Raw genomic sequence first — 24,675 nt, 5'->3', positions numbered from 1 at the left:
CAAACTGCATCCCCAAATTTACCGGTTAAATGCCTCCTTACTCGAATGCAACCATACATTCTTCGCAGAACATGACTTGAAGACTTTTTCTTAATTATTTATTTCGGTATGCATCCAATCCACCAAGCTGCACTTTTGACAAAGACTTTTTGCCATCCACCTGTCTGTTTTCTGCCTCTCTCTCTCTCTCTCTTTCTCTCAGGAAAGGGATGAGTGGAGAGGAATCCAGGAGAGGCTCATGGAGGGGAGGGAGAGGAGGAGGAAGCGGAGGATGGAGAGGAGGAGGAGGAGGAGGAGGAGGGGGAAGCGGAGCATGGAGAGGAGGAGGTGGTGGAAGCGGAGGATGGAGAGGAGGGGGAGGTTGGAGAGGAGGAGGTGGAGGTTGGAGAGGAGGAGGGGAAAGGGGAGGATGGAGGGGTAGATCCTGGAGAGGTGGAGGAGGAGCAGCGGCAGCAGGAAGAGGAGGAGGAGGAGGGAGAGGTGGTGGAGGAGGAGGAGGAGTGGGAGTCAGCACTCAGAGGGGTGAGCTACACTCTCAAGTCACAATCTTCTATATTTGCTGTAGAATGAAAACCTCATGTCTCCAATAAGTCAACTTTGTTTTGAATGGGGTTCATACATGCTAGGATCATGGAATTTATTCAGAACATACAGGACCATGTCAATGTTCACATCAGTTAAAAAAAATGGGGTTTCAATGTTTTTACATACTTATCAAACTCACCCCAAAATGGGCCATGATAATATAAAATGGGTCCCCAAATGCATATCAAAACTGCAAATCATAATAGGTTGTGTTTTTTTCCTAGACAGAAAGCTCTTTCAGACAGTTGTGGAGAATCACAGGGCTACAAATCCTGCTGCATGTGGGAAAATGAATCATTCATTTGAATAAATCTAAAAAAAAAAAATTAGCATCTCATCCCCTTCTCATGCACAATTCTTGGAAAATTTTAGCCACCGAAAAAGGAACTACATAGAAAAAGCTGTGTCCATATCTGTCACAATTTGTACCACGATCGTAATGTTCTGTCTGTCTCTCTGTCGCTCTCTCTTTAGGTCTCCATCAGGCAACTCTAGACATACTGTGTCCCTACAAAGGGTGGGGCCTCTACTTTACTGAAGGTACACCTGTGTGTGTGTGTGTGTGTGTGTGTGTGTGTGTGTGTGTGTGTGTGCATCTATAGCTTAGTGTTCAGCTTTGGTTCTACGTAGGGTTGATGATGATGACGACAATGATGCATACTGTAAATACTATACATATTTAATGATGATGTGTCTGTCTGTGCGTCTATGTGGTTTGTGTGTGTGCAGGCTTCATAGAAAGTTCCCCCTGTGCAGAGAAGATCAAGGTGTTTGAAAAATACTTCACCTCCAAGATTCACCTTTATGACAAGGTTGGTCTCTCTGTTTACCTTTCTGTCTGATTAACTACCTGTCTGTCTACCTGTCATCTATTTGTCTAGTTACCTGTCTGCTTGACGGTCTGACTGCCTATCTGTCTGTCTGACTCAGTACATATGTATGTATGTCTGTCCGTCTGTCTGTCTGTCTGTACTCCTGTATCAAACGTTTTGACAACCTGACAGCCTGTCTCTTGGTCTGTATTCGTACTGGTTCAGTAGGAAAGATGTCAGTAGAATAGTTAATGACTCAGCAGTATATTGTAGCATTGTAACATATACAGTTTTGTGGACATTTGCCAATTGGTGGCTGCATTTTTCCAAAGTGCCTTTCAATACCATAAGTGCATACAATTTTAGTATGGCTGGAAGAGGAAATCAGTCATCTGCAGGACAACGTAAAAGAGAAAAGAAAACTCTCCTTCTCTACTTCTACTCTATTGTTGTCCTTTACACATTACCAGGCTGCTTGTGATTATGGGATTTATGAATGTTGGCTCATTGAACTGTTGTCACCTAATCACTCTAGATAAGAGTGTCAACTTAATGACCAATTTGTAATTTTCTGTTTCTGTGTGTGTGTGTGTGTGTGTGTGTGTGCATGCAGGATGAGATAGAACGTCAGGGCAGCGTGCTCGTGGATTACGGGAACCTGACTGGAAACTGGACGGTGTGTCAGGCGCTCCCCGAACTAATCACTCAGCTGAGGGAACAGCCAGAGATGATCCTCAACTGTTTGGGACTGGCCATTCACCAGGTAAACACAGACACACACACACACACACACACACTCACAGTCGCTACCACCACTATGTTCTGCAAAATCTAGCCTTCCTGAACCTTTACATATAGACTCATAGTTTATATAGTAAAATAATCCTGGTGTGAGCCGTTGATTAATGAATGTTTAAACTGAAAATGTATACTTAAAACACTTAACATTATGCTTACACACAATATTTGAGAACATGAACTTTCTCCCATGCTAGAAGCTAGAGAACTAAAATTCTCATCTGAAGTTAGTAAAAGAGACGAAGCATGGAACTGCTCCACTGAGAGAGTGAATAGGAGACTGACATTGTGGACCTGTGTGTGTGTGTGTGTTTGTGTGTGTGTGTGTGTGTGTGTGTGTGTGTGTGTGTGTGTGTGTGTGTTTGTGTGTGTTTTCAGGTGTTGACTACAGACCTAAAGAAACAGGCTGCTGAGCTGCAAGGGGAGGCGCTTCCTGTAGCTACACCAATCATCAATATACCTCACATCAGTGCTAGGTAAAACACACACACACACACACACACAAAGCAATTAGCATACCTCACATCAACGCCAGGTGACACATAAACACGAGACCACAGATGACCAGGTGGAGAGTTGAAAACAGAAAAGGTTTTCCAATGAAAATGCTCCTTTGTCCACTGAAAAAGTGTAATAACACACAAAAAACCATCGTAGCTCTCCAAAGTCCTACCTGTAAATTTGATAATGTTGACCATGTCTTGAAAAATTCTAACATTAACATTTTCTCTCTTTAACCTTTTCCACCCATTCAGCCTTTACCACAAATGTTGCTTAACGTGTGACAGCCAGAGTAACTGTAATCTCTGGCAAATTGCTGTGTCAAGACCTGCTAACATTTCCACAAATGTTCCCTGTCAACATATATGAGAAGAACAAAGTTCAAATTCATAATTTGTTTTATTCAACGTTTATATAGTTCTTGGAAGACACACTGAGGGTTGGGACCCTCTTTTTCAATGGTGCCGAGGTTACAAATAAATAATCACATAGTTGGCAAAAATGTATTTAAATTGGACCTATCCCAAAGTAAGAACTCCTCAGCATCTGAATAGAAACTTGTCAGCTGATGTGAAGATGCGGTTATAACAAAATACCTTCCTCTTTTAGCACCAGGTATAAATAGGCAAATTCCAGACAACTGACAAACTGAAATCGCTTAGCTTCAAGTAAAATTTTTCATCATCCAAAAGCAGCAACAACAGAGTAAGCTGGCTCTGTTTTGTCCTTTGCCAGTTCATCAGAGGCAGTATTAATGGTTATGAGAACAAACCTGGACCCACCGCTTTTACCAGGAAAGTTAATCTGGCAATGTTAAGTTTCCCATGAATGAAGGCGACTCTTATCAACTTCTGTGTAACTCACTTTCTGTCTCTCTCTCTCTCTCTCTCTCTCTCTCTCTTTGTCAAGGTTGTATAACTACGAACCGCTGACTGCGCTGCGGACTCTGCGAGCGAGTGTGTTCGGTCGGCTGGTGTGTGTGAGGGGTACAGTGGTCCGGGTGAGCAACATCAAACCTCTCTGCACCAGACTGGCCTTCAGGTGCATGGGATGCTCACACACACACTCTCTGCCGCTGGCGCATGGAAGATATACTGCACCCACCAAGGTATATATACACACACACACACACACACACACACACACTGCTCAAACACACACTCCCTGAGCCAGCCACATTGATGATGAGACAATGACAGTGCTACTTTATCATAGGCGTTATAAAATCTATATTTCCAAGTTAATTTTCAAGATAAATTACACACACAGCATCTCTTTTATACTCTGTCTGCTGCTGCTACGATGACAGTTTATTATATCCAAGTTGTACTGTATATATATACACATACCCACTGTCTTTGGACACACACACACTCCCTGACATTACCACATGAATGGTTTACTTCTACTTTTTAATCTTTGTATGTGTGTGTTCTCTCTTAGTGTGTCCAGCCGGAGTGTCGCAGTCGTTCCTTCACCCCCAACAGGAGTTCTCCTCTTACACACACTGTAGACTGGCAGACCATCAAGTAAGTGTACACACACACACATACACAGTATTATACGTGGGTAACACATGTTTGTGTGTGAGCACATGCACAGGACATGGCTTTGGGGGGAAACTGTGGCAAAGTGTGGCCCACTGAAACCCTTCTAGCAGTGCTTTAATGATCAGTGCAAGCTGTTTTGAAGTTACCAAGGGCGGCCAGTTGGGGGCATCGACCAACTGAGAGCTCACACTATTCCACTTTTTTCCAACTGCCAGCACCTTTTGTACAAGATGACAATAAATGCCGTGTGGCTTGTGGAAAAAGACTTTGCCTGGCGTCTTTTTAAACAGAGCAGAGTGGTTTCTAAAGTTGAGAATGCAACTTTAAACTTTTTGGAAAGAGTCAATGTTTTAGAAAGAGTGCACATGATGTGGACTGCATTTTTGTGAGCTGACTAATCACAAGGAAGAAGAGGCAGGATTGAACGTTACGTAGGCAGCTGACAGTTTTTGACAACAACCAGAATGAAAATGGAGAAAACTAGGGCTGAACGATTTTGAAAAAAGATCTAATTGCAATTATTTTGACTGATATTGCAGTTGCGATATGATTTGCGATATTAGAGGGAATAATAATTTTTAGATCATTATTCTCATTTTCATTGAAATATGTATTAAAATGATTATGGTGTGATTTTTGCAGGGATCTGTACCAAATAAAGATGTTTTCTTAAGTCTGTAGAATATGATGTGTAGGCCAGGACATCTCTGCAGCACCACAATATTTAATTTAAAATGGTATTTTGACACACATTTCGCCTTTAACAAATATTGCGCCTCCTGCGATTTGAAAATTGCAGTAGGCCATATTGCGATTTCGCTAAAATTTCGATTAATTGTTCAGCCCTAGAGAAAACGGTAGTAGAAAAGTTGGTAGTAGCTGTTAGTCCTGTTATAAAGAGTCAGTATGGAGCACAGTGGCTGTGTTGCAGGAGTTTCTGTGGAGTGTTTGACAGTTAGACATAAGAAGTCCTATATGCTGGTAATGGCAGCTGCTGTAGCTGGTTGTTATGGAAACAAAATGCACGTCGCATGACCTACGTTTTCATTATCAGCACAAAATGTGGTTGAGGCGGCACTTTTTCCTGCAAAAAAAAACAGAATAGTGTGAGTGCACCCCAACTTCTGTCAGGATATTTTCTGATGCAAAGATGCAGCCTGGCTCAAGTCCTGACTCACACATACTGTATTCTGCTTTCCGTGCTGCCCCAGGGTGCAGGAGTTGATCGGTGGAGAGCAGAGGGAGGCTGGACGAATCCCACGCACCGTAGAGTGTCACCTGACCGCCGACCTGTGTGACAGCTGCGTACCTGGAGACACTGTTACCGTGACGGGGATAGTTAGGGTTACCAGCGACGGTACACAGACACACACACACACACACACACACACACACACATACACACACACATTCTAACCAGGGTGGGATATTACCACCAGCCAAATACTGGTAAATTTTGTCAACTTCCGCAGTGACTAACCCTGGAGACACTGCGAGTGTTGCTGGAATAATCAAGGTTATTAATGATATGTAAAAATATACAGACACATACAGTATAAACTGTAAACCATATACAGTCAGTGGAAAAAATCTGGAAGGAGGAAATGAATGAGAAGTACTCTTCCCTCTTAACAACCACTGTCATGCTGCAGTTGAGCAAGGCATTTTACTAGGTAAATAATGGTTAAAAAAAACACACTAATTACACATATTGACCATGTATGTTTTGTGTGCAGGCAGTTCCAGAGGAAAGAAGGACCAGTGTATGTTCCTCCTCTACATTGAAGCCAACTCAGTCAGCAATACCAAAGGTATGTGCTCATGTATATGTGCATGTGTATTTTTTTTTTTTCAATTTAACTTGACGAATTGTGCCCCATAAAGTTTTTTTAAGTGTCCAGGTCAATAAGGTTTTGTTTGTTTTGAATGTTTAGGTCAGCAGTCTCAGATGGGAGGTCAGGAGTCGCGCGGCGGTCGGTCGGGGTCAGGGGGGGGTCATTCTGGAGGGGAGGAGTTCACTCTGAAGGAGCTGTACGCCATCCAGGAAATCCAGTCACAGCCTGACCTGCTGAGACTCATAGTACAGTAAGATAGATACTACTTACAGTGTTACAGTAATATTACAGACATTGCTTACTCTACAACTCCTACTTTTAATATGACCACAACCAACACTGCTACTACTACTAATAATAATAATATTAATGATAATAATAATTAGAATTTGACCAATATGGGTCCTTAAAGGCCAATGACACTATTTTTGGATTGAAGCTGCTAATAGCCAATAATAATAAATATCGATGTTGTCGTGTGAAAACCTCTTGACTCCAATTGAAGGAATATTTAGTCCTCTATGGCAGTGGTTCTCAACGTGGGGTCCGGGGACCACCAAGGGTCCTTGAGGGAGTTCCAGGGGGTCCCCAGCAAATTGATGAATTGTTAAACTTCACCATTATTTAATTGACAAGAAGTTAAAACAATTAGAGAATGTAGAAGTTTTGTTTTGGTCATAGTTTCACTGTTATCTCTCTACCTACAATACAGATAGTCATGGAATTCTGGACAAATGTTCAGATTTGGGTCTGAGACACAAAATGTCATTAAATGGGGGTCTGTGGCCCCAGTGTGGACTAAATTAGGGGTCCTTGATATGAAAAAGGTTGAGAAACACTGCTCTATGGGTTAAGAAATTTCTCTGACTTATTGGACTTATGAAATCCTTTCAAAACCAGTTGGATAAACTCAAAATTGCTTCATGGTGCTTCAAAGTCATGGAGCTAAAAACAAGGCTGTTTTTCTTAGTTCTTCAAAAAGTGACATTTTGGAGTTACAAAGTTTTCACCCAACAACAACAACGATATATTCATACATACTTGGGTGGAATCCATTGAAAATGTCACATTAGAATCACTTCATGTTAAGGACAATCAGTGTAGTATTGATCAATTCTGCAGTCATTAAGTAATCAACCAAGCTGCATAATATCCATCTTATTGGAGGTGGATGACACTGACTGGTCAATATCCAATATTTAAGAAAAGGCCAATACCAATTTATCAGTCTAGTCTAATCCTAATGGTAATCATAATGTAGTGCAGAGTTGTACATCATCCAAGAAATAGTAACACCCACACCTACTGAGGCTAATAAAACAGTTAGATAATGTTATTAGTAGTAGTATTAGTAACTGACACAGTAGTATTGGTTATTGTCAATTTTGGTTGTGGTTTTTCTAAAACTAACAGCCTATTAGTGCTAATACTAGACATGATTTGTAACACTGTACTAACACATAACAAGACATTATACTAAACGCTCTCTTCTCCTCTTTCAGTTCTCTTTGTCCTGCCATCTACGGCCATCTGGTGAGTTGGGTGAAGCATTGCACATTCGGCGGGAGGCGATTACAAACAGGATTTTCATTACAGATTACAGATGGATTTGATGTTACAGATAAATTGGGGGATTACGGGTTCCTCTTGATACACTGACCAGTTGTCTCATTCATACCGGGCAAGCAGGGAATGTTTCCTGTAGTCTTGCTTTGTCAACAATGCTACAGTTTGCCTGTTACATTGATGTTCAGGATCAGTGTAAAATCTTGTAGATCAAACAGACCTATCTGCAGTCAATAGGGTCAGCAATGGTACACTGAGCTAAAATTGGTCTTTTTAAAGCCTAGATCTTCAGGCAGTGAGCAAAAGTTAGGCTTTGAAACGGCCAACTTCAACCAACTGTCTCAATACTTAGGCTCACTGCACCGATTCTTAGGGTTGTAAAAGATTAAGTATCGGGGTAGTGAGCTGAAGTCTTGTGTGTCCCTAGCTGGTGAAAGCTGCCCTGGCCTTGGCCTTATTTGGAGGCAGACAGAAACACACGGGTCGAAACAGCATCCCTGTCAGAGGAGACCCACACATCCTGGTGGTGGGAGACCCTGGACTGGGAAAGAGTCAGATGTTGCAGGTAACACCGAATACACTAAACACTTTAAATAGAGCAAATCATTTTCCGAGTGGGCATTCTTTACTGTTGTTGTGGGTTCAGCTGCAGCTCGTACAGCACGTCATTCCTCAAGGGTATTATGGCTTCTATACAGTGGTTAGGTGTGTACTTGCTGAAGCCGTATTTGTTCTCTGAACCAGTTTCAAAATGTAAATGTAGAAAAAACCCACATCTTTTGTGCGTGTGTGTGAATGTGTTCCTCTGTGTGTGTAGGCCGTTTGTAACGTGGCTCCCAGAGGAATCTATGTGTGTGGCAACAGCACCAGCACCTCAGGTAAACAGTAGTCTCTAAATTATGTATTACGATAATTACAGTGATTATGCTCTACACGGATATACAGATCTGTTATGATATAATCAGGTTGGGAAATTAATAGCAGCCAACAGCCAAAAGCTGGTTAATTTTGATGGTGGCTGGTAAATCTTGCTATTCCAGCAGCCACTTTGTAAGTAACCAACTATCGCCCAGATGTCCTTTTCTGTTTTAAAAGTTATAGTTCTTTGGTGAAGTAATGAAAGTGGGTGATGAATTTTGGAATCCCCCAGCCACTGTGACCAAAAAGTTTGTTTCCTGTCATGCAATATGATAGTTTAGCCTCAGGATCTACAGTATGTCCATGCTCCACAAGGTTCAGAGCTTATTCCATGCATTTCCATCCTTCTCAGTACAACTGTCTCATGGTATGAGACACTCTCCCCTTTCACTAAATGTGAGGTCTTGTTGTCTCTCATGTGTGCCAGTATCACCAAGACAAATTCCTAGAGTATTTTTTGTAGTTTACCAATAAATTGATTCCGGATATAATATATGAGGTTCTTTCTGTAGGACTAACAGTGAGTTTGTCCAGAGACCCCGGATCAGGGGATTATGCTTTGGAGGCTGGAGCTTTGGTGCTGGCTGACCAAGGTAGGAATGGGAACTAGGAGGTTTGTTTGGGTGTGTATGTGTCTGTCTGTCTGTCTGTATATTGATCTGTTGTGGTGACTTTGAGGTCCTCCCACCAGTCATGATGAATATTTTTATGAATTTGTCACACCAAGAGGACTTGGCCTAATGTGATACAAACTGAGCAGACCTACAGTCAATGGTTACAGTGCTGGGACACTTGAGTTAGGGTTTGTCTTTGAATGGGGACTGTGGGTCTGTGTGTGAGAGAGAGATAAGAGAAGATATAAATGTTTGGGTTAGGCTAACCCATGTTAAAGCTACACTCTTATCAGCCTAAATCACAAAATGGGTATGAAACAGAGAAGCGTGTCCCCCCCCCCCAATTCAGACCCCACAGATTCAACCTATTTACTAAGGCTGGGTATAGGCAAGGACCTCACGATATGATACGTATCACCATACATGGGTCACGATACGATTGTATCACGATACATTGCGATACGATACATATTGCGATACATTGCAATACTCTACATAATTTACTGAAAATTTAAAAATAGAGCTGAAAATACAACTTGCTGTGTGCCACCTGGGTAGTCTAATATGTACATCACATTATATTGAAAACTCAGTGGACAAATTGAGTCAAAACTTTTTTAATGTATCAATACGAGGGGCTGGAAAATCGATACAATATCATGGAAAAAAATATTACAATACTCAGCTGTATCGATTTTTTTTGCACAGCCCTACTATTTACCCAAATTCTAGTGTTGGTCAAGGTCACTGGCTCTTTCTATCTCTCTATCCCATCCTCCTCCCTCATTCCCTCTCTCTCTCTCTCTCTCTGTAGGTCTGTGCTGTATTGATGAGTTTGATAAGTTGGGCAGCCAGCAGCAGGCTCTGTTAGAAGCCATGGAGCAGCAGTCTGTGAGTCTGGCCAAGGCCGGAATAGTTTCCTCTCTGCCTGCCAGGACCTCAGTCATCGCTGCTGCCAACCCCACTGGAGGACATTACAACAGAGGCAAGACGGTCTCTGAAAATCTAAAGTAAGTTGATTGAACAGTCAAGTTAATTAGCCAGTGAGTTAGCCTGTCAGTCAGTCAGTTCAATAGTCAGTTATAGGTAGTGATGACCCCACTGGAGGATATTACAACAGAGCCAAACTGTCTCTGAAAATCTAAGCCAAGTTAATTAGTCAGTCAGTGATTTCATTAGTCAGACAGTTTTTAGGCAAGGCAAGGCAAGTTTATTTATATAGCACATTTCAGCAACAAGGCAATTCAAAGTGCTTTACATAAAACATTAAAAGCATCGCGACAAAATGAAAAGGATAAAATTCATATAAAAGACCAAGAAAAATAAAGTTCATTAAAGAGCTAAGAGAATAAAAACAAAAAATAGGCTAAAATAGAATAAGACAGGTGTAAAATACAAGAATAAAGGTTACAGTGCAGTGTGAGAGATGAATAGTTACTTGATTTAATAAAAGGCAGCGGCAAACGTCTTAAGCCTTGATTTAAAAGAACTGAGAGTTGCAGCAGACCTGCAGTTTTCTGGGAGTTTGTTCCAGATATGTGGAGCATAAAAACTGAATGCTGCTTCTCCATGTTTAGTTTTGACTCTGGGGACAGAAAGCAGACCTGTCCCAGACCACCTGAGAAGTCTGGATGGTTCATAACGTAGCAGAAGATCAGAAATGTATTTTGGTCTTAAACCATTCAGTGCTTTATAAACCAACAGTAGTATTTTGAAATCAATTCTTTGACAGACAGGAAGCCAGTGTAAAGACCTCAGAACTGGATTGATGTGATCCACCTTCTTGGTCTTAGTGAGGATTCGAGCAGCAACGTTCTGAATCAGCTGCAGCTGTCTGATCGATTTTTTTAGGGAGAGACCTGTAAAGACTCCGTTACAGTAGTCGAGTCTACTGAAGATAAATGCATGGAAGTTTTTCCAAATCCTGCTGAGACATAAATCCTTTAATCATTGATATATTCTAAAGGTGATAGTAGGCTGACTTAGTAATTGTCTTAATGTGGCTGTTGAAATTCAGGTCTGAGTCCATGACTACTCCAAGATTTCTTGCTTGGTTTGTGGTTTTTAACATTACCGATTGAAGCTGTGCACTGACTTTTAATCGTTCTTCCTTGGCTCCAAAAACAATTACTTCAGCTTTTAGGTTGTCATTGGTTTCTTAGTTTGTCAGTGTGTTGCTCAGTCATTTGTTTTCTAAGCTTGTCAATGTGTTAGTCAGTGGGGAAGACACCAACAGACGTGTTAACGCTTCTAGATAGACAGACAGATAGATGCATATACAGTATGTGTGTTCATGTATGTTAGGTGTTTGATTTGTATTTACTTTGTTGTGCCTCTAGAATGGGCTCGGCTCTCCTCTCTCGTTTCGACGTGGTCTTCCTCCTCTTGGACATCCCGGAGGAGTCACATGACCGCCGCCTGTCGGAGCACGTCATGGCAACCAGGGCAGGAAGAGGCAGAACCAGCAGTGCTGTTGTTACCAGGGCCAACAACAGCGACTTGGAGAGCTCCGTGCTGCTGGAACACTCGGACACGCCCCTGTCCGAACGCCTGCAGGTTAAAAACCGACCATACATACCATCCACACTGGGACTGGTATCTGTAAAAAAAAAAAAACATCATCTGTTTGGTACACCACCCTCAATCCAGGATGTGAAGTCATGACAAGGCATTTGAAAAACCACAGGCTACTACCTAAATGACTCGCTACCATTTCTTAATTTGGCACAGAGCTCAGAGGCAAAAAAGAAAGTGTATTTTCGTTTGCCACACAGCACAAAAGCATAGACTTATATGACAGTATATAATGCAGACAGTTAAAAGTTTTTGAATCCACATTGCTTCATAAAACAGTGTGTATTAACTGTGCTTACATGAGATTTGCATCGGCCACAAAAATCTAGATCGGCGCATTCCTACATGTACCTGTACTATATTTTATTATGTTTAGTGTCATGTGTAGGTTTACTTTAGTAAACTTTAGACGCATGAATGTAAATCCAGATTAGGTTTGGCAAATATGTTACCATGAAGTCCCACTTCAGATAATTTTAGATGATATTATTATCTTGCGTTCTGACAACAGTGCTGTTTTGGTGTTAGTATGTGAGAGCAAAGAGGCTGTGTGAAAGCAAAATTTGTCCCACAGGGAAACACTTTCTGCAGTTTCAGCTCCCCCTCTTCAAAAGCACTGCCAATGACTTTTGATGGGGAAATATATATATATATATATACATTTCATGTTATTTACAGTTTATTTATTATCTACTTCTCTTATTTATCTACAAAACTGCATAAGTGGGTTTATAATGTGTTATGCATATCGGCAGATCTCTCCAGTTGAATGTCTGGACCCTGTAACAGCCTGTCTGTATAGGAAATATGTCAGTCATGATAGTGTTTGTATTGTGTCAATGGTTCTCAACATGGGGTCCGGGGACCACCAGGGGTCCTTGAGGGGGTTACAGGGGGTCCCCAGCAAAATTCAGACTTGTTAAACTTCACCATTATTTAATATACAAGAAGTTAATACAATTGGAGAATGTAGAAGAAATGTAGACAAAATCGTAGCTCACAATAAAGATATTCTCAGATTTGGGTCAAATGGGGGTCCGTGGGCCTAATTTGTACGACATTAGGGGTCCTTCATATGAAAAAGGTTGAGAATCACTGGTGTACACTGCATTTATGCCATGTGTCTGTTTCCAGATCCCTGCAGGTGAATTTGTGGACCCCATCCCAGTGTGCTTGTTAAGGAAGTACATCAGCTACGCTCGTCAGTACGTCCATCCGTCTCTCTCTCCCGAAGCAGCACGCACACTTCAGGACTTCTACCTGTCGCTGCGGTCCCAGGCTCAGTCCGCCGACGCCACGCCCATCACCACACGCCAGCTGGAGTCTCTAATTAGACTGACTGAGGCAAGTTTCTATGTATTCACCCGTCGCACCTTTTACCACACGACAAGTGGAGTCACCAGTAATAAAACAAATTATTATGGAGTAATCATAATTGTGATTATGATTATTAATCACGTTTATTAGTCCTACTTATTTTGGGAATAGAATAATTTCACTGCATTCGACATTTAAATGAAATGTCTTTATTTTGTGGCAGTATTTCATGGTTATCAATTGTAAAATCACAATATACGATTATACACGGTTAATTGTATACCTGTAGGTGAATCATAATCATCTATGTAAATCTGTCTATTTATCTGTCTTTCTCTCATTTAGGGCTGCACAATTAAACACGCTTCTTAGGTGCTTGGAGGAGTATGCATTATTGGATAGAGCATCAGTAAATATACATATGATTGCATGTCCAATCTTAACACAATCTAGCATCTCACTGGGACTAATCCTGTCTGTAAATCCTCAAAGACACACCCACAGACTTTGCCAGTGCTGACGAACACAGAGAGCCCAGCTCTTATTGAGGTGCTCCGTCCCAAACACCTAAAAAAAAAATCAAAATGGCTATGTTGACTATAGCAAATTTCCAAAGCTGCTATTTTTCTTCAGAGGAGGAGGTGTTCCTGGCAGCCTCTTATACCAGGTATTCTGGCACTGTGCAGAATCCCCGTCCCACAAATCAAGCTGCACATCAGAGAAACCCTTCATATAGAAACTGAGGAAATCCTGAAAGCCTTAAGAGAATTAACTAACATCCCATTTTTTCTTCTATAATTTTTTAGGCTACTGCCAACTCTGTTTCAATCACAAATAGAACTTTTTGAGTGTATATCAAAAGGAACCAGTTTCCCACTACTACCGCAATACTTATGCCGTTGATTCTGTGTGTGTGTGTGTGTGTGTGTGTGTGTGTGTGTGTGTGTGTGCGCGCAGGCTAGAGCCAGGTTGGAGCTCAGAGAGACAGCTACCAAGAGCGACGCTGAAGACGTGGTGGAGATCATGAAACACAGGTAACACGCACAGTTTGTCACATCACAACTGTGTATATAATCTGGATCAGTGGCTTCGGCTTCATTCTAAAACACTATATGCCAACTTTGGGGAAAAAGTTCATCATTCGATATGTCTGAAATACAGATGATCAGGTCTGTGAAAGTGTTAGCGTTTTGTCAACCAAGACATTGAGCTACCTGCTATCCTTTAAAAAGTATCTTAGCTTGTTCTAATTTTCTGGGGTAGGTGTCGCTTTTTTCAAATGGTTAATGGTTTAGAATTAAACTTTTCAGAATCCATAACTAGTCGGGCAGACTTATTCAGACGGTCAAGGAAATTTATATTTGCAGCTAGTCTACATTTCTTTCTCTATATACATAGTCTGGTTCATACCTAGTGAGTGTTTCCCTCTCTGTGTTTATCTACCTGGGTGTATCCCGCTGTGCAGTTGGCAAACACCTGTTCATTGAGCCTAAGAACTTTAAATTCCACACTGTCTGTGTTTCTGTTTTTAGGCTGGCAGACACCTACACCTGCCTCTGTTGTCTGTTGTTTTTCTCTCTCTCTCTGTCTCTTGCCATCTGTCTTCATATGTTTATAGTCTTGCTGATACCTTTTCAGGCAGCCTAGGGCGGCTAGATTTATATCTGCTCAGTTCAGTTCAGTCCTCCCAGAGATTACAATAAATCCTGCAATGTATTTGCAGTAAACAAACATATAGGACACATTGCAACACACTACTACAAGACGACATTTACATATAACCATGTGTTTTCACGTGTTTCTAGTAGGGCTGTACAATTAATTATGTGCATTAATTTATCATTTTATCTTCCACCGTTAATAGAATTTTGGCATATCAGCAGCATAGAGATATATCTCTATGATCAGCAGTATTGAAACATTTCATTTACACATACATTAATGGGAGAATGTGTGAAACTGCAAATGTGAACAGTCAATAAATAAAGGTTAAAACAAAATAAAGAATGTGTGCTGGTGCTGATATATCATGCAAAAACTGCAGTACCATGCAATATCATAACATTGCTTCTCAAATCATCAAGACCAATTCTCAAGATTAATCATTTTGATCATGTCGTCTAGTAACACAATCAAGATCATCATTTTAACCAGAATTGGTTTACAGTCTATCTGTTAACCCTCAAGATGTCAGGGGATCTGTGTGTAAACAGTGTGCGTCTGGGTGTGTCTTCCAGTCTGGCTGATACCTATTCAGACGGTCTGGGCAGTCTGGACTTCCAGCGCTCTCAGTTGGGGTCGGGCATGAGTCAGCGCAGCGCGGCGAAGCGACTGGTCAACGCGCTTCACGCACACGCTCAGAGGACCAATCAGAAGACGTTTGACCTGCAGCTGCTCCGCTCCGTGGCCGACAGACTGAACATACAGGTGACAACACTGAGACACACTGAAATACACATGCACACACACACAAATGCGCTTCTTATGATATTTTAGGTGTTTTCTTTTAGGTTTTTTAGTTTCTTTATTTTTGTGTGTCTTGTATGTTTATGTGGCTCTGTGTTAAGTATGAATTGTGATGTGAAAACTGTGCAGCAGTGTCTCTTAGGGCTGGGCAATAATTCAATATTATCGTTTATCGTCTTTCAGTGGAATTATATCGTGCTGATATGAAGATATTTTAATATCGTGACACACATTTCTGCTGTTTAAATTGATGATGACAAGCAAATTTTACTTAAAAACTCATAAAATGAGGTATGGTAGGAATATTATTTGAATATTTCTGTTTTGTTTGACATCACACCTAACATTACCATTGGGTTCAATGAGATGAACATTCATTTGATTATTTAACGTGATTTTGCATACATGAGCCATATCGTGATATATACTGATATCGAGAAAAATCCTTATGATTATCGTGATATTGATTTCAACCATATCGCCCAGCCCTAGTGTCTCTCCCATCAAGACAATTTCTACCATGGGAGACAATAAATGTAAACCTTAAACCATAACCTTAGACTTAATATTCAGGTAACACTGAGACACACTGAAATACACACACACACACACCTGGCAGAGAGAGACTTAATATACAGGTGACAACACTGAAGCACACTGAAATACAACACTACACACACTAAAAGCAAAAATACTGTGTGTGTGTTTATTTATTCATTACTTTATTCCTTCCAGGTGATGGACTTTGAAGGTCTGGTCAGCTCCCTGAATGAACAGGGTTTCCTACTGAAGAGGGGAGCCAAGCTGTATCAGCTACAGACCGTCTGACCACTGACACTATAACAGACACAGACAGCTGCTCCTAACTACAGACCTTACAACAAGGCAAGTTTTGAGATTGAATGAAAGGGAGTTTCCTGCCACAGAAAGGAAGAAAGCCTTATGAGGTACGGACAATCCACAGGCCACTGAGTTATGAAACTACAGACCATCAGACTACAGTGTGTCCTGTTGAAAAGAGGCGACAGACTGTACCAACTACAGACTGATTACTGACACAAACAGTATAGACTGTCTAACTCTCTCTATGGGACCTTACATCAAGCTCTGTGAAGATGTAATTCTGACAGTTTTTGTTTGATTGAAGCAAATTGTGTTATCCTTTAAATGACATTTTTTGTTTTATCATTTTCTATTTTATTGTTGGTCTTTGAAGATTTGCTGAACTTATAACAGAAAAGGAGCAGGTACTGGATTTGTTGAGTTTAACCTTGTTGTAAACATGTTTATTGAATGACATGAGTGTTATTAATGCTGAATATTATTATATTCTTCTGTACAATATTGTATCATAAACTGTGTTTTTCATACAGGTGACCTTGCACTAGAAATATAACACTGTAAATACTTTACAAAATAAATAAACAACTTATTTTGTATGGAATTAATCGTTGTTATAATTGTATACTAACCAGAAAGCTGTGGCTGTTACTTAGAAGTTATTTCTATTATCGGTTTCTTTTTTCTACTTTACTCTGTTTGTCTTTGAATTCTGCGTATATGTTTTTATATTTACATTTATATATAAAGTGACTTTAAAAACCTTTCAAAATAAAGTCCTTGTTGACGATAGAAAAAAAAGGACTGTAGTTGCTGACAATGGCAATTTTACGACGTCGCAACGTGTACACGTATCAGAATACGGCAACATGGCAGCCTGCTGTCTCGAGCTGCTGTTCGTTCGGTCCTGAACGTCAGAAACGAAAACTTAAACATGAAAACGGGAACGGACAGCACGAGACCAGCAGGTCGGTAACGGAGGGGTTGAGATGTTGTTTCTGTGTTTTAGGAAGAGTCACGTGTCGCTGTGCTGTTCGCGCGGCGTTCGGTGTTTGGTGGCCGCCCGCTCCGCGAGTGTGTGTCGGCTCGAGCCTGCGTCATGGCGGAATAGATACACACCTGTTACCGAGTGCCCGAGACCGACACAGTCCGTGCCGACCGGCGCGTGGCTCTTCAGACTCAAACTACGGAGTTCCGCGTGCGCGGACACCCGCGGCTCGTGCTGGAGCGGAATCATCCCAGAGGTCACACCGAGACCCTGGCACGCGCACGGAACCTTATCCCTTCACCGGGGAGGTCACGGGAGGTCGGTAGCCAGCTTCGGCTCTGTGCTGTCCCCCGGGGCGCGCGGGCTGTGCAGCGGAAAGCCCCAGGAGCCTCCTGAGGGCTCGCCGGCAGCGGACCGCAGTGAAGCCGGTTCGGTACCGGGACAGGGGCTGTTTAAATTCAAAGAGCTGGTAGGTAACGAGCTGACTGCCTGTCTGTCTGCCTGTCTGTCTGCCTGTCTATCTGTTTATATGAGTGTGTGTACAGAAGATAGACAGAAGGATAGGTGAATTATATTCTCACAATCATTATTACATACACACACACCTCTTATGTGTGTGTTTGGCTTTAGAGATACTGATGTAGTGGTAAATAAAAAGGTGGGTAAACCGACCCTAACCCTAATCCTCCAGTCAGTGATAAGGCAGCACAGCCACCAGTAACCTATAAACAAAAATCAATAAGATTTGCAGAGGTGAATTCATTTATGTTGCTTTTTTCCCCGTAAAAAGACCATATCTTGATATTTAGATCTGTTTGATAGTACTAACGATGATGTGTAGGCCTACTATGAAGATTAGGTCAAAAAGATTTAGGCTATGCCAGCCTAAAAAGGTTCAAAGGACGTGCTATTAGGGCTGGGCGATATGGTTGATATCAATATCATGATAATCATAAGGATTTTTCTCGATGTCAATATATATCATGATATGGTTCATATATGCAGAATCACGTTAAATAATCAAATGAATGTTCATCTCATTGAACCGAATGGTAATGTTAGGTGTGATGTCAAACAAAACAGAAATATTCAAATAATATTCCTACCATACCTCATTTTATCAGAGTTTTTAAGTAAAATTTGCTTGTCATCATCAATTTAGACAGCAGAAATGTGTGTCACGATATCAAAATATATTCATATCATCACGATATGATTCCACTGAAAGACGATAAACTATTAATAATATTGAATTATCGCCCAGCCCTACATGCTATGTTTTGACAAATCTGTGTCTTCTTTGAAACAGCATCAACACAACATCTGTTCATGGAAATACATTTTAACACCACATATGTTGTTTAACATTTCTTGTGTTGAAAAGTAACACAAATCTGTCCCAAGAAGACACACAGACATGTTAAAAATGGCACATCTTTTTTTTTTTTTTAAGTGTAGTTAAACTGTTTAGGTGGGTTGGGTTTACCCTGCACTAGGCTACATCCCTGTCACTGACACAATAGTTTTGAGCCAATATTATATATTTTTTTGTTACATTTTGATTTGTAAAAGGAATAAAAATGAGAGAAAGGGGCATTCTCTTTTCCCCCCCCAATGAATGTCTCACCAGCAAAATGTATGGCTGTAGTGAAAGCTGTTGTGTTTGTGTGATGATTGAACACTCACCGAGCACTTTATTAGGAACACCTGTACACCTGCTTATATTCATGCAATTATCCATTCAGCCAATCATGTGGCAGCAGTGCAATGCATAAGATCATGCAGATACAGGTCAGCAGCTTCAGTTCATGTTCACATCAAACATCAGAATGGGGGAAAAATGTGATCTCAGTGACTTTGACCGTGGCGTGGCTGTTGGTGCCAGACGGGCTGGTTTGAGTATTTCTGAAACTGCTGATCTCCTGGGATTTTCACACACAGCAGTCTCTAGAGATTGTACAGAATGGTGCAAAAAACACCCAGTGAGCGGCAGTTCTGCGGACGGAAACACCTTGTTGATGAGAGAGATCAGAGGAGAACGACCAGACTGGTTCTAGCTGACAGAAAGACTTCAGTAACTCAGATAACCTCTTTACTACTGTGGTGAGCAGAAAAGGATCTCAGAATGCAACACGTCGAACCTTGAGGCGGATGGCACTTTGGTAGCCGGTTGACACTGAGCTGAAAGCTGATACCTACCCAGTATTAGTAAGGTGTTCCTAATAAAGTGCTCAGTGAGTGTATTTTTGGTCTGTGTTATCCCTGGTAAAATCAGACAAGCTTACAAAGACTTTAGGGAGACTTGATTTTGTAAGACCGAATGCAGAGTTTGATTCAGTCAGTGTGTATTCAACATTACGACTGTGTAAAGGCCATTATGAATCGTTATCTTTCTCTTAACTGATGAATGTAATCTGTTTTCTGCAGTATGAAAACCCGTGGACGATACCCAACCTGTTGTGCGTGTGTCGGATTGTGTTGGCACCGTTCCTGGGTCATCTGATCATCCAGCAGCACTTTCACCTCAGCCTGGCTCTGTTCACACTGGCTGGAGCTACTGACCTGGTAATACACACTCTGACACACACACAAACACGTAACTAAAACACTTGTTCATCTTATTTCATCTCTCTATTCATCTATTTCTTTCACGATTCAGATGCTTTTGGCTTGAGAAGGTCGTCACATTGAAACTATGAAGTGATGGAGAATGAATGCTCTTTTAGTAGCAGTTGCTCTATACTAACATTTTGAACTGACTGAATGTCAAGTGAATGGCATGCCACCAACCAATTTTTAAAGGTTTAACCTGTAAAAACCTGTATGTGAAATGGTCCTCAAACCTCTGTGTTATTGTTTAGTTGGATGTCGAAGCGTATAGAGACGGAGCGGATTTGCAGGTCGATCTCCATTTCTGTTCATCCTTAAGAACCTCCTAAATCTTTATTGTTTTCACCTGGAAAGAGGTCTACAGTGTTTATCGCCTGTTTTAGACTTGATTTGTTCTGGTCTTGGAATTGGCTCAGACTCAGCTAAGGGGGTCTTGAAACTGCAGCCCTGCAAATATTATTTTGTCTGACGTTTGCTTGTCAGAGATAATACCAATATCAGCATGTTTTCCACCAATAATGCCCTGACTTTAGCACAGTGGACATTTCAACACAGTCAATTATAACAAAACTTTGATAATCACATTTACCCTAGTCCTTGGGGAAAAAAAGCTGTTGTAAACAAAACCTCTGATATCTCTGTCTCTCTCTCTCTCTCTCTCTCTCAGTTGGACGGCTACATCGCCAGAACATGGCCCAATCAGAAGTCGGCGTTGGGCAGTGCTCTCGACCCATTGGCTGATAAGATCCTCATCAGCATTTTATATGTCAGCCTCACCTATGCTCAACTCATACCAGGTATAAGTGACAGTGTGTGTGCTGTTTTGGTTTTTTGCTCTTATACTCCAAGCCCAATGTGTAATAACACAATAAGTTAAAAGTGGAGATTGTTAGCTGTAATCTGCAGGTATTTTCCACATTGGATGAGCCATTAAAGAGCCACTTGTTTTTTTCCCACCCTATTTTATTTCACTGGACAGTTCTAGTGATGATAATATAATATTACGTTGTTATTTATGATTCATTTTCTGTGTTTTAGCTCCATTGACAGCTCTGGTGATTTGCAGAGACATTGGTTTGATAGCTGCCGTCTTCTGGGTCAGATACAAGACTGTACCTCCACCGGTAAGTCATATATATGTATATGTACATATGGACACATTATACACACACACACACACTGCTGTATTCTGGGTCAGCCACAAGACTGAACCACCTCTGGTAAGACACACACACTCACTTCAAACATACACTATACAAGCACAAGTTAAACTAGTCAAATTTTCTGCTTTTTAGTAAAAATTTGAATACCAAAACCCTTCAACTGTTTGGTACAAGACCTGTCAAAACTATGTAACATTGTAATTTTACTCTGGATTCCAACAAGCGTTATTCTTTGCGTTTTGATATTTCCATGTTAACCATCATATCTGTGGGAAGAAAATGAAAATACTTTTAAAATCTCTCTACCTCTCCCTCTCTCTGAATTTTTTCTGCAGGTGACCCTCAGTAAGTTTTTTAACCCGTGCTACACCACAGCCCAGCTCAAACCCACGCTCTTCAGCAAGGTGAGACACACACACACTCACACACACACACACACACACGCACACAGCCGCCCACCAACACTATGCTCCGCTTTGAATATCATTTCGATTTGTGCTTTACTAGAGTGGAGATTTAGCAAGAACACAGCCTTCCAAAACAGGAGATAATTTTGGAGCAACTATCATTTTTTTAACTGAAACATCGAAAAAGAAAATAACAGATTAAAATTGAAGAATGTCAGAACCACCCAGGGTCAATTTTCTGTTTGATATCAAGGAAAGCTTCTATGGAATATTCTGCCAAACCCCATAAAAAAATAATCTGAATCTTTGTTTAAAAGTAAGATGAAAGCTCACCTAATCATGCAATATCTTCTTTAAATAATCTATGTACTTTTTTCCTATTTTCTGTTATCATTATTAGTCATAGTATTCATTTTCTTCATATAGTCTTATACCCAGTTGTATTAGTATTTTAATTATTGCATTTAAATGTATTATGATGTTTTTTTAATGTTGTCTTTGCTTAGGGGAGGTTTGACTTTTTAGAATACAATCCTGGGGAATCTGGTACACAGTAATATTGGTGGTAGGTAGGAGCAGTTTATGGACTAATTGTAAAAAAAAAAGTTTTGTTTTTGTTCCTTGAACCAGGTACAACCCCTGTCACATGCTCAACAGGTTTCAAAATTGCATTAACCCCAAAATAATGAGCTAAATTATAAGTAGTCTGGTAGAGAAGCAGGCAGCCTGCAAATGTGAAAGGCTTCAGTGGCTTTATCGTAATGTTTTTCTCATTAGTGTCGTCTAAACCAGCCATACCAAACAACTTAATGTGTGTGTGTGTGTGTGTGTGTGTTTGTAGGTGAACACGGCCATCCAGCTCCTTCTGGTAGCAGCTTCCCTGGCGGCCCCAGTCTTCCAATATACAGACAGTGTGCTGTTGCAGTGCCTATGGTAAAACACATTACATCACATATTACATATACTGTACATAAACATAGTCACAGTTAGCCTCTCCAGTCTGTCACTATGGTAACGATCACAATTCCTCCACTTTCTTTTTGATAATTAACCCTGCTGTGATTGCACTTAGTCTTAATTACCTCCGCCAAGGAGGTAATGTTTTCGCCTGTGTGTTTGTCCGTCCGTCTGTTAGCAGGATATCTCAAAAAGTTGGGCACAGATTTGCACAAAACTTGGTATGAAGGTTGGTTATGGGCCAAGGAAGAAATTATTAACTTTTCATGTTGATTGGGCAAAAGGGGGCGTGGTGGTGGCCGTGGCATATGACCAAAAGTTGCATAACTGCCTTGCGGTGTGTTGTCAGGCATGGCGGAGGTCAGTGCTCTACTGAGCACATTTTCTAATATTTTTTATTTTTTTAGCATATTTGTTGCAACAGAAACAAAAGGTTGTATCTCTGACAAGTAGATGAATAATTGTTGATCCAGCGTCCATTGCAGATCGCTATTTATTTGCTGAAATATGCCTTGTTCCCAGGCATCTTATAGAGACCGGCTGTTATTTGGAATTCTGTATTTATTGTAAGTTCAATGTCGTCAGCAACTGCCGTGTTTGGGGAGGAATTATAACTTCGATATTAGATACTAGAATTTAGAAGTAGAGGGCTTTCAGATGATGTAACTCTCCCTTTGGCGGCAATATTGGAGGTCTACAGCTTTTGAGCAACAATAGCTGTCAACAGCTGATTTGAGTTCTGTCTCAACAGACCTGAATAGACGTTTAATTTCTGCGCTGTTGACTGGGAACTGAGCATTTAGCTACCAATACATCTGATCGAGTTTGGGTTTAGATACTGTCAGCTTGTTAACTAGTCACATGTTGACGTTAACATCGGTTGCTTGCTTCCTGGCTAGTTTTTATCAGGTTAACTGAGCTGACTTCTCAAGCTACAACTCAGAGTGTTTTGGAGGAGAGACTAGGGCTAAAGACAAGACAGTTTACTGTGTCACATAAAACTAAATTTGGAAAGCAATCTATCATCAGACTATTCAGGTTTACTTGGCATTACTGAATGGATCTACACCCACACCACAACAATCTTCGTCAGCTGTCTTTTTTTCTTTCCGGTTGTTATATATTTAGACATTATTTGCGCACAGCTAATTGTCAGAGTTGTCACAGCCTCAATATCTGCTTTGATTGAGTTTCCACCTACAAGTGGGCAAGCTTTGGAGGATAATTGATAATTCCTCACATGACGCATGCTCGTTGTTTAAATTATATAATGTTTTGCATCATAGGTACGTTACAGCAGTGACTACAGCAGCATCAGGCTACAGCTACTGGCACTACGGCCGCAAGACTGTCAAGGTGCTGAACACCAAATCACCATGACAACCACACCAGGAAACACCCAGAAAGCGTAACAAAGGCACCGAATAGCCGCTGCAGTCACACTAAGGAGCCGTGGCAAATGCCGGAAGGAAGGACATACGGCCGCCTGGAGCCGTGACAACCACATTGAGTCGCCATGACAATGACAGAAACAACTGACAGCTCTGCCACTGGACTGGCTCTGGACTAGAGACACATACACACAGATACAAACAGCAAACACACACACACACACACACACACGTCAAGTAGTCTGCAGGAGCTTCTATTGCTTTTTTCTTTCTTTTTCAATCCAGAGGTTGCTATGCCAACCTAATCATTGTCAAATGTCATTTTTGTAAACCAATGATTTATGATTAAAACAAAAAGAATCTCTTTTGGTGTATACACTGTGTTTGTATCTGCCTGCGTGTGTGTGTGTATGTGTGTGTGTGTGTGTGTGTGTGTGTGTGTGTAAAGGGTGAGATTTCTACAGGAAAAGAAAGCCAGATGTTTAATCCTGCGAGACACAAATCTAATAGATCCTCCATGTTAAATCAGCAATGAACAGATCAGTGTTGTCACATGGGGATAAAAAATGGGCTGACATGCTACCAGCAATCTACAGCAGTTGTTTGCAACCTGAGGGTCGGGCCCCCTTAGAGGGTCACAATATATTTCTGGGGGAGTTATGAGATGATTTATTGGGTAGGATTCTTTTTAAAAATGTATTATGTCTATTTCTGATCTTTCTCTCATTTTTTTTTTGTTGTTTCTTGTGCAATACGGAGTAGTTTTCAGCCTCTAGGCCTCCT

At 41.0% G+C, this 24,675-nt stretch overlaps 2 protein-coding genes across 2 annotated transcripts; both read left to right on the top strand.

Moving 5' to 3' along the window:
• Positions 1-209: 209 nt before the first annotated feature.
• Positions 210-16,815, top strand: mcm8 (minichromosome maintenance 8 homologous recombination repair factor). Its single transcript, XM_071537046.1, has 21 exons — positions 210-432; positions 831-866; positions 1,060-1,125; positions 1,315-1,397; positions 2,011-2,160; positions 2,574-2,671; positions 3,606-3,804; positions 4,140-4,225; positions 5,458-5,603; positions 5,983-6,057; positions 6,202-6,331; positions 7,584-7,614; positions 8,075-8,212; positions 8,465-8,525; positions 9,078-9,158; positions 9,994-10,189; positions 11,519-11,735; positions 12,888-13,097; positions 14,028-14,104; positions 15,308-15,497; positions 16,272-16,815. Exons 1-21 carry the CDS (start codon positions 210-212, stop codon positions 16,362-16,364), a joined length of 2,586 nt encoding a protein of 861 aa, XP_071393147.1. The 3' UTR covers positions 16,365-16,815.
• A 431-nt stretch (positions 16,816-17,246) lies between these two features.
• On the top strand, positions 17,247-24,238 carry crls1 (cardiolipin synthase 1). The gene is made up of 7 exons (XM_071537047.1): positions 17,247-17,833; positions 19,792-19,929; positions 20,642-20,771; positions 21,013-21,098; positions 21,473-21,541; positions 22,386-22,477; positions 23,788-24,238. The coding sequence occupies exons 1-7, from the start codon at positions 17,366-17,368 to the stop codon at positions 23,879-23,881; spliced, it is 1,077 nt and encodes a 358-aa protein (XP_071393148.1). The 5' UTR covers positions 17,247-17,365; the 3' UTR covers positions 23,882-24,238.
• Positions 24,239-24,675: the final 437 nt, after the last annotated feature.

Source organism: Centroberyx affinis, unplaced genomic scaffold (genome assembly GCF_046629955.1).
Source record: "Centroberyx affinis isolate AG114_WGS23_722 - 3 ecotype Tasmania unplaced genomic scaffold, CSIRO-AGI_Caff_v1 ptg002978l_1, whole genome shotgun sequence".
NCBI classification, from domain to species: Eukaryota; Metazoa; Chordata; class Actinopteri; order Beryciformes; family Berycidae; genus Centroberyx; species Centroberyx affinis.
Note: the sequence above shows the minus strand (reverse complement) of the source record. Positions and strands in the feature narration are given on the sequence as shown.